The 15,559-nt window shown below is 42.9% G+C and overlaps 1 protein-coding gene across 1 annotated transcript; it reads right to left on the bottom strand.

Annotated features, from left to right (window-relative positions):
- Positions 1-3,785: 3,785 nt before the first annotated feature.
- Positions 3,786-6,012, bottom strand: LOC112075409 (uncharacterized). The gene is made up of 3 exons (XM_024142412.1): positions 4,827-6,012; positions 4,192-4,674; positions 3,786-3,859 (listed from the first exon to the last, which is right to left on the bottom strand). The coding sequence occupies exons 1-3, from the start codon at positions 5,689-5,691 to the stop codon at positions 3,786-3,788; spliced, it is 1,422 nt and encodes a 473-aa protein (XP_023998180.1). The 5' UTR covers positions 5,692-6,012.
- Between the last annotated feature and the right edge of the window lie 9,547 nt (positions 6,013-15,559).

The raw sequence follows: 15,559 nt of genomic DNA, 5'->3' as shown, positions 1-15,559 counted from the left end.
CAGATACGCCTACCTCCTTGACACAGATACGCCTACCTCCTTGACACAGATACGCCGACCTCCTTGACCCAGATACGCCTACCTCCTTGACTTTGACACAGACACGCCGACTTCCTTGACACAGATACGCCGACCTCCTTGACACAGATACGCCTACCTCCTTGACACAGATACGCCTACCTCCTTGACACAGATACGCCTACCTCCTTGACTTTGACACAGATAATCCGACCTCCTGGAGGTTGTTCTTGATCTGACCAACTGTTGTGAAGGGGTTTTTCTTCACCAGGGAAATAATGATTCTGTCATCCAGCTACCTGAGACATGAAACAGATCGGTGGGAGGGCAGACAGGAAACAGATCGGTGGGAGGGCAGACAGGAAACAGATCGGTGGGAGGGCAGACAGGAAACAGATCGGTGGGAGGGCAGACAGGCTATCGCCAATTTATTAATGCACAATTTGCCCAAATGGATAATGGAAACACTTCACCCACTTCCTTTTCCTCCAACACTCGGTTTTCACGAAGTGTTTTTTTTTTTTAATAGGTGTGACGTCATTCCATCCAGCTGTTTATATGGACAATGGAAATGCACAGTAACAGGAAATTGTCCCATCTATTTTCTATGTAATCTTTCTAAATGCTGCCAAAACATAATGACTGGACAGGTTAATGGAAACAGCTGTTAASCTTGAACACTGCTAATGAAACTATCAAGTAGGGACAGGAGGAATGAAGCATGAGAAATCAGTCTGATCAAAGACTAGGCCTAACTCAAAAAAGTGATTCATAATGTATTGGATAGTTTCCTAATATATCGTTGAATAGGCCTATATCTGAATAGAGCTTATAAGTATATTATCATGATTTAAATCCAGTTGCAGAGCAATACAAGGTATAAATAACAGTTGATTAAATAATATTGACAATGAAGTTTGCCAAATAAAAACATTTGTTTGACCTAGAAATATTACGCATATCAGTTATTCAGGGACAGTGATTTATCTTCCATATTTGTAGACACGTAGGGATGGTCATTATTCAAGTTAATATAAATAATGTATTTTAATAAAGACTTTTGTTGTACATCAAAACATTCTCAGGTAATTGTTTTAAGCAATTCAATTATCAGGTTATTATCCTAAAATAAAAGCCTTTTTTTTTAAACAATTTGTCACAGGCAATTTGGATAATTCTGCATTCACACAAGTCCCCTTGAAATACCCCATGTTATTGGCCCTGCATCAGAAGACATAGGCTGTGTCTGAAAATGACACCCTATTCCCTATATAGTGCACTACTTTTGACCAGAGCCATAAAGACCTTTGTCAAACGTAGTGCACTACATAGGGAATAGGGTGCCATACAACGGAGTGACTCTACAAAACACATCCTCTGCTCTATTGTTACTGGTAGAGTAGAACTGGTAGAGTTAGAACTGGGAGAGTAGAACTGGGTAGAGTAGAACCGTAGAGTAGAATGTAGGTAAACTGGGTAGAGTAGAACTGTAGAGTAGAACTAGGTACTGGTAGAGTTAAAACTGTAGTAGAAGTAGGTACTCTAGAGTAGAACTGGTAGAGTAAACTAGTAGAGTAGAACTGGTACTGTAGAACTGGGTACTGTAAACTTGGGTACTGTAGAACCGTGGTCTGTAGAACTGGTTAGAGTAGAACTGGGTAAAGGAGAACTGGTTAAAGTAAACTAGGTACTGTAGAGTGAACTGCGTAGAGTAGAACTGACGTACTGGTAGAGTAGAACAATGGATAGAGGAGAAACTTCAGGTAGAGTTATAGAGCTGGTAGAGTAGGAACTGGTAGAGATCATCGATTATCATGGTGAATTTTGAGTTGTGTCTTTCCTCTTGAACACAATCTTAAATCCGAAGAGAGCAAGGTGACACAAGAGCTCAAAGTGTCACTGTTGCCTTACCGATCTCTAATAATCAAGAGGTTATTTCATGGATTATTATGAAGGACTGGGACCCACCAGGTGGTGTGAGTTCTCCCTCACTCTGTGTCAAGTGCTCCTTCACTCGCAATATACGAAGCACAGTATCGAGAACACCTAGATCCTGCAAGCTCCTGAGAGTGATTATTTTCCTAGCCTGCGCTGTAGCAAGGTCGATGATATAGGAGAAAGCACGTGCACAATACTTATAGCCTGAGATGTGATTCATACACAGCGCAAAGTTAAATGTCCTTAGCTATCATAATTAAGTTGGTGATTCACCCTTCATCTCACGTAATCCAAGTATGCACTAGTATTTAGATAAATCTCTAGACTGAGGGACAAGCCAGCTAGCAAACAACCCTGTGCATGCTAGCTCGATCGATTAGGTGATTCCCCTCGGTTATAGATCCAGTGACATCGATTACTTCTAGAACCATGGAACACCCACGATGTTGTCGTAACACTTAGCTCGCTAGCTGACCATTATTAACACTTGCTTAAGCTCTAGCAAAGGGCGGACTCTATTTTCCTGGTGCTGGAGTGGTTTGATTTCACACTCTAATCAACGCGGGGACTGTCGGATTTTAGACCCATCTTGATCTTGGTGTACCACCAGGATAGCAGCAAACATTTTAGAGTGTTTTGTGTATTGATTCCCTTCTAATCAGGGTATCTGGTTTAGATCCTGGGGGTACACCAGTTTGGTGTGATTCCCCTCTAATCAGGGATCTGCGTTTAGAGCCTGTGGACACCAGGTGGTGATATTCCCCTCTAATCAGGGACTGATTTAGACCTGGAACAACCAGGTGGGTAGATTCCCCTCTCATCAGGACTGATTAGAACCTGGGACACCAAGGTGGGTGATTCCCCTCTAATCAGGGACTGGTTTAGGACCTGGGACACCAGGTGGGTGATTCCCTCTTAATCAGGAGGTGACTTTAGACCTGGGACACCAGGTGGGTGATTCCCCTCTCATCAGGGACTGATTTAGACCTGGGACAACCAGGTGGGTGATTCCCCTCTAATCAGGGACTGCCGTTTAGAACCTGGGACACCAGGTGGGTGTTAATTTCATTTATCTGGCTAGAACAAAAAAAAACTGCCAGAATCCAGAACTTTGTAGGTAAGATTTGAATACCCATGGATCCCTTGTTACTGGTAGAGCTCAGAGTCTGTCAGGAGAGGCCCTGCTGTGAGGACGATGTCATTGCTAGGCTGTCATAATGTGCTCCACCATATTGTGTCCTCCATTTTGCCCCAGCATTAGAGAGGAGTTGAACTGGAGAGGAGGGTAGTTAATGTTACTAGGCCCAGAGTCACCCGTGACTTCTGCTTTGTACAGAAAACTTTGTTGTACTGAGATTGAGAGACGGCAGCAACTGTTTCTCTGTTGAGTCTGAGTCGGGCCTGTGGTTTTGTGCTGTGTGTGTGTGCTAATCTTGGCTGATTCCCCACCTCCTACGCGCTATGATAGCAAGCTATGTCCAGTATCTATTACCCTGGGCCAGACCCGCTAACATCCACGTTCGTGTGCCGTATGTTTTTCATGTCGCGTGTTGTTAGTACTGCTGGGACTGTCATCATACGTCGTATAGTCCTCAGGCTAGCCTAGCACGCTCTCTGGCTCTTCTCACCGGCTCTCCTGAGCGGTCGATCCCACTCTGGCTCGGTCTTCAGCCCTCTCGCACTTTCATGAGCCAGTCTAAGCTAACTAGAGCCTGGTGGGCAAATGGTTCTCTGCTTCTCCAAATCTCCCCTGCGTGACGGGTCTGCTCCTCACTTCCTCACTCTAGCAGTTCGTGTATCTTCATTTTAAAACTCCTACGTACACGCACTCAGGTCTTTGGGCCATCGGACGCACCATGGCGGGAGCAACTCCCTCCTGACATCACTGCCTTGGACAGCCCATCTGAGGATGAAGAGGACAAATAACAAGCATTACATGTAGATGATCACTGCCTGACAGCCCATGATGCTGAGATGAGAGGACAAACAAACATTTCATTAGATATCACTGCCTGGGACAGCCCATCTGAGATAAGCAGGACAAACAACATTCCATTAGATATCACTGCCTGGGACAGCCCATCTGAGGATGAAGAGGACAAACAACATTCCATTAGATTGGATAAATCATATTTTATTAAACAGAAGCATAGCGACCACAACAAAGCAGTATTTTTGCCTTGGGACATGGCTGTAGATTATGGAGTCACAATGTCTCAGGGAGATTTAACTCACATGAACAAGAGTCGGCTGAGGTGAAGGGTGTATTCTCTGCTGAGGTCCTCTGGCTCTGTGGTGGACGGGGTGCTCTCCTATCCCTCTGGCTCTGAGAGCCTGGGATTGTCCTGTGACTGTCCAGGAGGAGGTTTCCCTGAGTCTGCCTGTCTAAAAGGTTGCCCTGAGAGAAGCTTTCAGCAGCCAGGTTTATCAACAGGGTCTCCACCTCCTCTGGTTCCTGTTTGATACAGATGATCTCCACCTCAGCTTCCTCCTCTTTCACTTGGAACTGGGACAGGAGCTGGGAGGGTGGCAGTACACTCCTGGCAGAGCAGTCTGCTCCGTCAGTCCTGGGTGGGGAGAGGACCAGCTGGGCCCCAGGGTCTGTGCTMGTCTCTGGTGGCTGTGTACTTATGGTCCACTCAGCCTGACACTCTTCTTCCTCCTCCCTCCTCTGGCTCTCATCAGACACCTCGGGGTCAAGGGGGGCTGGGTGCTCCTCTGGAGGGAAAGAGYGGTAACATGGTGGTCAACAAACACTGGGAAAATAGACAGCTATGCGAGTTCAGTCAGGCCACCAATTTACATACACAAGCAAACACAGAATAATAGCCACATTCAAACCCGACATGATCTGAGAAAAGACATTCTACCTTTCAAAGGTTCCAGATGCTCTGATGAACTATTCATTGCAGAGACAGTGGGTGTCAATGTCCGGTCCTCCAGAGTCTGGGAGATCACAGTTGTCAGATCATCGTGACTGTCAAAGGATGTTGACGTGGCCCTAACGGTTACCATATTATCAGAGGGTTGGGTGGCCCTGACCAAGTTATCAGAGGGCTGTGTGGCCCGGACCAAGTTATCAGAGGGCTGGGTGGCCCGGACCAAGTTATCAGAGGGCTGGGTGGCCCGGACCAAGTTATCAGAGGGCTGGGTGGCCCGGACCAAGTTATCAGAGGGCTGMGTGGCCCMGACCAAGTTATCAGAGGGCTGGGTGGCCCMGACCAAGTTATCAGASGGRTGGGTGGCCCGGACCAAGTTATCAGACGGTTGGGTGGCCCTGACCATATTCTCAGAGGGTACYGTGATGGTGACTCGATTCCTTGCCTGTAAGTTTCCATTTGTAGTGGGGATTTGGTTGTTGTTTGGAACCGTCCTTCTCGGCGGCTGTGGTAAACCCGAGGACAGTGCGGCCTCGGAGGAACCGTGAATTCTGCGGGGATCAGAATGGCCGAATGCTGTCCGGTAGGTCTGATAAGTGGCACCGTGTGCGTTCTCACCCAGAGCGTTCATGTGTTTCCGCATTGTCTTCATCTGAGATCGGGATATCTCCAGCAACTGTCTTATGTTCTCCGCCTCTTTCTCTTTAGCTATTACTTCCATCTTCAGCTCGTCAAATTTAATGCCGACCACTCTAAGCATCTCCCCCAACACAGTCTCAACAGCGGCGCTAACCGCTCTCTCTATCACCGTACCCATCTGGCCCCGCATTAGTGAAATTGTTAGACTGATATCCATTTTTGTAAAACTGCAAATAACAACCTTTAAATTTGTTTATAACATCGGAGGTCAAATTTCATAGTCTYTCGTCCATCGTGAAATGTAATAGCAAACGATTGATTGTTGCTAACATCGAGCTAGCTAGCTACCCTCGTAGCAAGCGGAAAACCTGCTCCAGAGAGCTAACTAAACACGACAATTGAATGGGTTTTCACTGTTTGTAAGCTATTAAATAGTKAAATGTCCCTGGCTAATTTCGAAACCAGAAGATGTCAGAGAAACTGAAAACATTTAAACTTCGGATCTATGTAAACAAATATGTTCTCCTTTAATCGTTCCTGTGTTTCATCAAATATGTCCGATAGGATCGCCGGATTGGATGTTTAAGTTCCGGGTAGGAGCATGACCAGAAATCTTTGACGGCCTTACCTAGGAAGGTATGCTTTGCTGTGCAAATCATGAACTCAATAGGTTACAATACAATATTATTTATTAAAATTGGACTGAATATGGGTAGAACGTAGAATTAGCTCCAACAGTGCATTAGTATCTAACAATTCACAATACACACACATCTAGAAGTAAAAGTATGGAATTAAGAAATATATATATATTAGGATGAGCAATGTCAAAGTGGCATGGACTAAAATACAGTAGAATACAGTATATAAATATTAAATGAGTAAAACAGTATGTTAACATTATTATTAAAGTGACCAGTTTGATCAGAATTGTCATTGGCCTGGACAGAGAATGAAGTCAAAGCCACAAGTCCAAATCCCCATCTCCATTCATGGCTTAGGAAGAGCCAAGCTAGCTACTGCAGAACATCAACACAAGCAGACCAGAAACAGACAAGTTTTTCTGAAAATGACATTTTGCCAAATCCAAACTGGCCTCCCTTGGGGGGCGTTTTGTTGCACATTGATTGGCAAAGTATTTTATCAAGGGAGACCAAAAGCTTCCTGGCATCAATAAATCAAATGCTACGGCAGCAATACGTTAAACTCTTTTGGTCCAGACAGCATCAGATCCTGAGACAGAGCGGTGCTGTTTCCCTCGCTTGGATGATTTCTCCGGTGAGATTCAGATTGACCGAAAATTATAAAAACACAGAGAAAGCTGAACGATTTTATAACATTTTTAAAAAATATTGGTGAAATATTTGGGGAAGCCTGGCATCCATGAATACACACCGCTGCTTCTGAACACATTTCTGTTTGTTGTCAATTCTTGCAAATGTTTTAAAATACATACTTTTATGTTTGCTAGCTGTACAGTCAAGTGCTAAACTGTAAACCAATCAAAACGTGTGTACTATCCATGGTATATCTCTGCTGATCATGTCCGCCAATCACGTTATCCGTATATACTGTAAATAGTAGACAACTGGAGGGGACGAGACAGCCCTTTACGTTGCTGGTTTCGTAGTTAATGGAGCCCCGTTTTTTTTGTCAATAATCAACATTGGAACAGAAGGAGCACTTGGGACCAGAACATTCAGTTTCGAAAGTGAACGCAGTGTTGCGTTTGGTTGGCGGATCTGCAGAGCTGTACTGGTGACTGAGGTAGGCATGGCAGATAGCTCAGATGGGAGTAKGTCTGAGATGGATGAAGGTAGTAGGATGTATGAAGATAGAACGTAGATTAACCACAGATGGGGACATAGAAATTGGTGCAGCAGCCTCRGATGGAAGGGGGAGGTGAAGGAGTAGCAGCACACACTGTGATCTCTATCAAATGTGACCATCAGTGTGTGGTCATAAAATAAGCGTTGGTGGTGAACAGGGTTGACTTCTTGGTGTTCATGCCTAGTGTGATGAATATGAGTGATCAGGTTAAGAAAAAGTCTGCAAGGACTATCACATAGATGTGATGATACGCGCAGTCAAAGACCAGAGTACTGACGCATGAGATGTTTAATCAGCAGTTTTTATTTTTTCCCTTTATTTAACMACGCAAGTCAGTTAATAAATCCTCTTGAAGCTAGGGGGCAGAATTTTTATATTTGGAAAAAWAACGTTCCCAAGGTAAACGGATTATTTCTCAGGCTCAGATATTAGAATATGCATYTAATTGACAGAMTAGGATAGAAAACACTCTAAAGTTTCCAAAACGGTCAAAATATTGTCTGTGAGTATAAKAMAACTGATTTTGCAGGCGATAACCTGAGGAACTCCAACCCGGAAGTGCTTTAAAAAACAAAAATCCTTGTTCCATTGCRTGCCCCTCCTCCATTTAAAGGCGTATCAACCAGATTTCTTTTCCAATGGCTTCCTCAGGCTGTGACCAGGCTTTAGACATAGTTTCAGGCTTTTATTTTGAAAAATGAGCGAGATTTATCAAAACGCGTCAGTGGATGACCAGGTGTCCTTTGATTGGTTCCTGCGCAAGAGAGTTTTGGCTCGACATTTTCTATCTCTGTAGAATCGAACAGTTTACCGTCTGGTTGAAATATMATCGATTATGTATGTTAAAAACAAACTGAGGATTGATTATAAAAAAACCTTTGACATGTTTCTACGAACATTACGGATACTTTTTGGAATTRTCGTCTGCCCTTCAGTACCAGAACGAATTTGTGGTTTTCTGAACATAACGCGCAAACCAAATGGCGATTTTTGGTTATAAAACTAATCTTTATCGAACAAAAATAACATTTATTGTGTAACTTGGAAGTCTCGGTGAGTGCAAACATCCGAAAAGAATATCAAAGGTAAGCGATTAATTTTATGCTTTTTCTGACTTTCGTGACCATGCTAATTTAAGGCTAGCTGTTCTAGCTATTCTTTTGTTCTTTGTCTAGTGATTGATAAACTCACAAACGCTTGATGCTTTCGCTGTAAAGCATATTTTCAAAATCTGACACGATAGGTGGATTAACAACAAGCTAAGCTGTGTTTGCTATAATTTCACTTGTGATTCCATGATTATAAATATTTTTAGTATTATTTTTGCGGTTTGGCGCCTGTCAATTCAGCCGTTGTTTACGAAAATGATCCCGTAAAGGGATTCGTGCGGCAAGTTAAGAACAAATTCTTTATTTTCAATGACGGCCTACCCGGCCAAACCGGACGACGCTGGGCAATTGTGCGCACCCTATGGGGACTCCCAATCACGACCGGTTGTGATACAGCCTGGTATCAAAGCAAGGGTCTGTAGTCTGTAGTGACGCCTCTAGCACTGAGATGCAGTGCCTTAGACCGCTGCGCCACTCGGGAGCCCAAACACTAAACAATATACTGGGTTAAAATAATACATGATATAGTGGTATCAGATCCTTCTCCTGTATCATGCTTAATTACACCAACAGAAAATACATATAGTGACAGAATATGGAGAATACATACATAAAATGAAAGAGTAAAGAACATTACAAATGTGGACAGAGAAAAGCCAACCCCCGACATCATTTGGGACGCCTTTAAGGKGTACATTAGGGGAATGATAATCTCATAACGTGGCAAAAATTTTATCAGAGTTAGAAATTAAAATTGAAAGAAAAATAAATCACTATCTTAGAAAATGACCATACATTTTATTTATTTTTTTATGTCTGAACTTCAGCAGGAATATGATATTTTACTTTTGATGAGAGCCAACAACTACAGGTTCACCTCAAATAAAGCACACTATTAAATGGGCTCCCGATTGGCGCAGCTCYGTGATTGATGCGTCACCACAGACACCCTGGTTCGATTCCAGGCMGTATCACAACCGGCCGTGATTGGGAGTTCTATAGGGCGCCGCACAATTGGCCCAGCGTCGTCCGMGTTTGACCGGTGTAGACCGTCATTGTAAATAATAATTTGTTCTTAACTGACTTGTCTAGTTAAATAAAGGGTAAAAAAAGAGAAGGCAAACAAACCTGGTAAATATCTCGCAGCTCTCACAAAACAAATACATTCTAAACCAGTTTTAATTTTAAAAGATAAGGATAAAAAATGCTTTAATTAGAAACAACGCTATTAATTACTATTTTAAAGCTCTTATGAAAATCTATATACATCAGAAGGAAATAACAGTTGGACTGTTTTTGCATCTGAGCTCCTAGGAGCGGCTCTCCTTTATTTTTAAGTGTTCTACTCCGCTAGCCAGCACCTCACCTAAATAGGTGTGCGTTTCTTTTTCTTCTAGATTGTTCTGTTACCCAGTAAACAGCACCCTACCGACACAAAAAAGCTCTAAAACGATGCCGAATGATAATTCTTCTCCTGACACTGGTCATAGACCCAAACAAGATTACTTTGAATATAGCCAAAGGGAGCGTGATAAGATCATTGTTTAGGAGTCCCTTTTTGACATGCCGGGCCCGGGAGGTAATTCTGAACTCTCGAAATAACTGTTACATTTATCTAAGCGCCAGACGAGAATGCATCTACATATAGTCACTCTTAGTGATGATGTGCGTCAAGGCATTATTCCACGGGGACTCAGGTGGCTAAAATAACCATCATTGGGACAGCGCACAGATGATTTCAGTGAGCGCTGGTGTGCCATCCTGAACAAATGCTCTACTGATTTAATGACATTAATTGTTGACCAGTTGAAAAATGATTTTTGTGAAATGGATAACACGATTAAAGACAAACGCACAGCTATTCAATGAACTGATGAAAACTAACCAAGCGCTCCAGGACAAGTTGTCTACAGAAATAAAGGAACTTAAAATCAAGAAATTCAACCAAGACAAAAAAGGCAAGGCCGAGGATAAAGTCTACTTCTGGAGAAACCCTGACAAGAGAGGTCCTGCTCCTCCTCTCCATGGCAGACGCAGGAGGGATGCCGCTTACTTCGATCCACCCCGTCTGATCAACACTCTACAACCAGCGCCTCATCGGCTTCCAGTGGTAGTTTTTTATTCAAAGAGAGACTGGACGGACGGAAGGGCGGAGGTGGCCGCGGGCACGCGCATCGACGAGATGCCGCATCCGACGGGGTAAGAAGAAACGACATTCAGAGGCAGAGGAGACCGTTCACACGGTCCCAGAACCCACGGGACTGTGTGTCTTTAATTTATCAAGCAAGATATTGAGCCCTGCCCATGTCTCCTTGCTTAATAAAGGGTTATATTTTGTGCCTACAACCCAGTGCAACGACTTTGATGTGAAGGTAGACATGTTTAAGTTTTTAGAAACATCCGTTTAAGGGAAAACTTTAGCTCCCCTAATCCTGACATTTCTACTGAACCAGTAGGTTACTCACTGTGTTGCTCACCTGCACAGACTCCGACTCCTTTTAGAAGCAAGAGTTATTTTATACCTCCAACCAATCGCAATCACTCTATCGAGACATATTGCAGACTTGTTGAAAAAGATGTTGCTCATCTCCTTATTAAGAACAAACAGGAGTCCAAATCTTTACATCATTTACCTTAGGATGAAAAACAAGCTTTGCTTGATTTACAATCCGATACCTCACTCCTTATTCGTCCTGCTGATAAGGGTGGGTCGGTTGTACCATGGATAGGACAGCTTATGCAAATGAGTGTCATAGACAACTCCTTGACAACACCTTTTACCAGAAACTCAGAAGTGACCCCACTTCCCAATTTCAGAATACTATCTTTACTGTCCTGAATGGTGGTTAAAGTTCTGGTCAGAATAACAAAAAAGAAACCATGACTTTTTTGGCTATTCAACACCTAAATTGCCAACTTTCTATACTTTGCCGAAATTACACAAGAATAGTTACAAAACCTCCAGGGCGCCTATTTGTCAGCGGGCATTGATGCAGTAACCGGCCCCTCTGTCGACTTTTGTTGACCTTTTTATAGACACCATCGCCAGAACAGCTCCCCTCCTAAAAGGACACACAGCAGCTATGATCTCAGAACAGCTCCCCTCCTAAAGGACACAGCAGTATGATCTCAGAACAGCTCCCCTCCTAAAGGACACCAGCAGTATGATCTCAGAACAACTCCCCTCCTAAAGGAACACAGCTATATGTCTCAAGAACAGCTCCCCTCCTAAAGGAACCAGCAGTATGGTCTCAGAACAACTCCCTCCTAAGGACACCAGCAGTATGACTCAGAACAGCTCCCCTCTTAAAGGACACCAAGCAGTATGGTCTCAGAACAGCTCCCCTCCTAAAGGACACAGCAGTATGATCTCTATCAATTGACATATCTGATCCCTCCCTGAGAATACCTTGTTTAGTTACTTTTGACGTTGGATCGTTTATTCACAAATATCCACACGAGGGGCGGTATGAATGCTATGGAACATTTTCTTCTGCAACGTGACCCTGAATGACTACCTTCCAGTTGCATAATAACCTTGGCTGAAATAGTACTCACAACACACTACTTCATGTTTCTAAATGTTTCCTTTATTCAGACGAAGGATACTGCTATTGGATCCCCAGGGCTCTAACTATGCTAATAGGTATGTGGGTAACATGGAGAAACAGTCTATTTTCAATCCTCTCAAAACATGTTTTCTTGCTAAACATCATATTTAGAAACGGTATATTGATGATATTTTTGTTCAATGGAGGGGTGATGCAGAACAGCTCCAGGTGGTTCCATGCGTTTCTAACTCCTGTTCTGAGCACCTGAGATTTAACGATGCATCTGATACCGTCAAACTCTGTTTTTTTGATACTTCTGATCTTGTGTGAAAATAATGTTTCTATAACACGGATCTTACAGGAAACCTACGATCGTAAAACAGTTTGTTGAGGGCTGACAGTGGTCACCCACTTCCATTGAAAAATAGTTTGCCATACAGCCATCTGTGAATCAAAGAATTTTGCAAAAAACAATCAGATTTCGAGCAGAAATATTGCTCGAGATCGCAAAAGAAAGTTCAAGGAGAGGGGGCACAAAAATGATTCAGATTAATATTGCTCCCTTGAGAAATTCAAAACAAAAGGAGACATGACCTTTTAGGGCAGTCTCTCGCAAAAAGATGCATCCTTGCATTCTAACTACCCGCTATTCAAAGCGCTCTGAACAAAAATTAAAGGGAAGTGTTCACAAAACATTCGGCCAATTGTATAACATCGATGATAGTCTACGGTAATGTTCAAGACCTTCCTGGTCGTTACTCTCGCGCGGGCACGACACACTTCTACAGAAGACGAACTTGGACACCCTCTGATTTCCACCAGATATTCCTGAACAACGTCTATTCTGCGCGCCCTTCTGGATGGAAACTAAATGTGTAAATGGCTGTGCTCAATGCAATGGCACTTATAAAATGCAGATCTTCAAACATCCCACAAACAGGGAAATCGATCCCAAATCAAAAGGTGTTATTAAACGTGCTCCCACTACAAGCAGTTATTTATCTTATAACTTGGTCTTTGGTAAAAACTGTATGTGGGTAAACAAAGCGCGAATTAAAAGTAAGTCTCCATACAGCATCGACGACGACATAAGGTGCCAAAACTTTGACCTACCCAGTGCGCGGCCCACTTTTTGGAGAGGAGACTTGATTTAATCTACTGCGTTTATATTCGGCCATCGAACATGTCACCTCCCTAGGAGAGGGGTGACCTGATTAACTTTATTCGTATAACGACGACGAGGCTGCGGATCTTAAAACTTGCCCCTTCGTCTCAACGTAGAACTTTGATCTGAAGCCAATTCTTGTTGATTATAGTGACTTATGTCATTGAGTATTGTAAGCTTGCTGTGTTAAATGATCTATTCGATCGTAATGCTAATCCAATCTTGTTTTTTGTATGGTGTTCCTTTGTAATGCCCATTTTTTATATTTGAGAATTAACACAATGATATTAGGCCACCTCTTGGCATGATTAACAGACACCTGTGTGTCTTTTGACACTATATTAACGGAGTCATCCCGCGTGTTTTGTGTAATATACGCCTGATGAAGACACTTGCTGTTGAAACGCTGGTAATCTACATTTTTGCATCTGAGCTCCTAGAGTGTGCGGCTCTCCTTTTATTTTACAGTGTTCTACTCCGCTAGCCAGCACCTCGCCTAAATAGGTGTGGCGTTTCTTTTTTCATATCTAGATCTTGACAAAACAGACATAACTAACGACAGAATGTTTTAATCCAGTAATAAATGAAATGTACAAGAATGTAGCTGTTTAATCCAGTATAAACGAATGTACAGAATGTATGTTTTAATCCAATATGCACTAATATACTCCGAATGTATGTTTAACCAAACTACAATGAATGTACAGAAGTTATGTTAATCCAATATAAATGAATGTACATGAATGTCATGTTTATCCAGATGCATAATATACAAATGTATGTTATTCCAATATAAATGAATGTACAGAATGTATGTTATTCCAATATAAATGAATGTAACAGAATGTAATGTTTAATCAGTATGCACATATGTAAAGAATGTATTTATACAAAGAGACAATTCACATTCTAACATGGACTCAATAATTCATAGCCTTCCTGGGAATGCAATAAACATTAAAAGTTGTCCTGAGAATTTAAACAATTTTAAAATGTTATTTTAACTGTCTATCTGTCTGACCCTCCATCGTTAAGACAGTGGATGAATCAAATGACCCTCCATCGTTAAGACAGTGGATGAATCAAATGACCCTCCATCGTTAAGACAGTGGATGAATCAAATGACTCTCCATCGTTAAGACAGTGGATGAATTCAAATGACTCTCCATCGTTAAGACAGTGGCTGAATCAAATGACCCTCCATCGTTAAGACAGTGGATGAATTCAAATGACTCTCCATCGTTAAGACAGTGGCTGAATCAAATGACTCTCCATCGTTAAGACAGTGGATGAATCAAATGCATTATTATCTAAATATGGGCTACACAGAGAGGCAGAATAGTGCAGATTGAAGCTATACGGCATGAAGTATTGCAAGCGCTGCAGATGCCCAGGGGATGAGAGATGAGGAAGTGTGAGACGGCCACGATGGGGACACGTGTGTCTGAACAAGTGTCATTAAGAGGTCATCAAGAGATCATTAACGTTTGTTGAAATGTGTTTATGTAAATGTTGAGTTCTCTATTGTTTTTGTCTCATGTATGTTTTTGTATTGTCCCCAAAAAATATATATTATTATAAAAAAAAAAAATGAAGGATAATGTTTGGGGAATACATTGTCTTTTTTATATCTGAAAACAAGGTTACATTGCGATCATAACCATAACATTATATACAACTATCATCAAAGGGATATTGTCATCAAAATGGGACTGGAATGACAAAGTATGATCAGAATTGGCGAATTTACGACTTACATTTCTCCAGGACACTTTTATAGAGCACAAAAATAAATTGATGATGAAATTACTCAAACTAAAGGCACCTGAGAGTCAAAGGAAGGACGAGGAGCCCAAAAGCAAAAGACAAACGCAGACCAAGCGCCCATACACTCCCCCATACACTCCCCCATACACTCCCCCATACACTCCCCACAAGCACTCCCCATACACTCCCCAACACTCAGCACACTCCCCACAGCACTCCCCAATAGCACTCCCATACACTCCCCAGCAATTCCCATATCTACTCCCCTACAATGGGCACTGGGCCCACATAGGCTTACTCCCAGGGTAACACTCCCAGTGCATAATCACTCGGCCCACATGTACTGCGTGTCGTGGTTCGCAGTCCCGCCATAACGTTCCACAGCATAGCGCGTTCCTCTGCATAGCCTAACTCCATCCAGTACACTCCCCTAGCGATCTTCTCCATGCGTGTCGTTTGAGCGCATTGTAGTGTTGCTGGGGCCCGAGTGGTATACAGGGGGAGTGCTTTATGGGGAGTGTATGGGGAGTGTATGGGGGAGTGTATGGGAAGGTGCTGGTGGAGGAAGTGTATGGGGAGGTATTGCTGGGGGGATGGTGTATGGGGAGTGCTGTGGGGAGTCTGTGGGAGTGTAACTAGGGGGATGTGCTGTGGAGGGAACGT

The sequence above is a fragment of the Salvelinus sp. IW2-2015 genome, unplaced genomic scaffold (genome assembly GCF_002910315.2).
Source record: "Salvelinus sp. IW2-2015 unplaced genomic scaffold, ASM291031v2 Un_scaffold3141, whole genome shotgun sequence".
In the NCBI taxonomy this organism is placed as follows: domain Eukaryota; kingdom Metazoa; phylum Chordata; class Actinopteri; order Salmoniformes; family Salmonidae; genus Salvelinus; species Salvelinus sp. IW2-2015.
The sequence above is the reverse complement of the archived record's forward strand: the minus strand, read 5'-3'. Positions and strand labels throughout refer to the sequence as shown.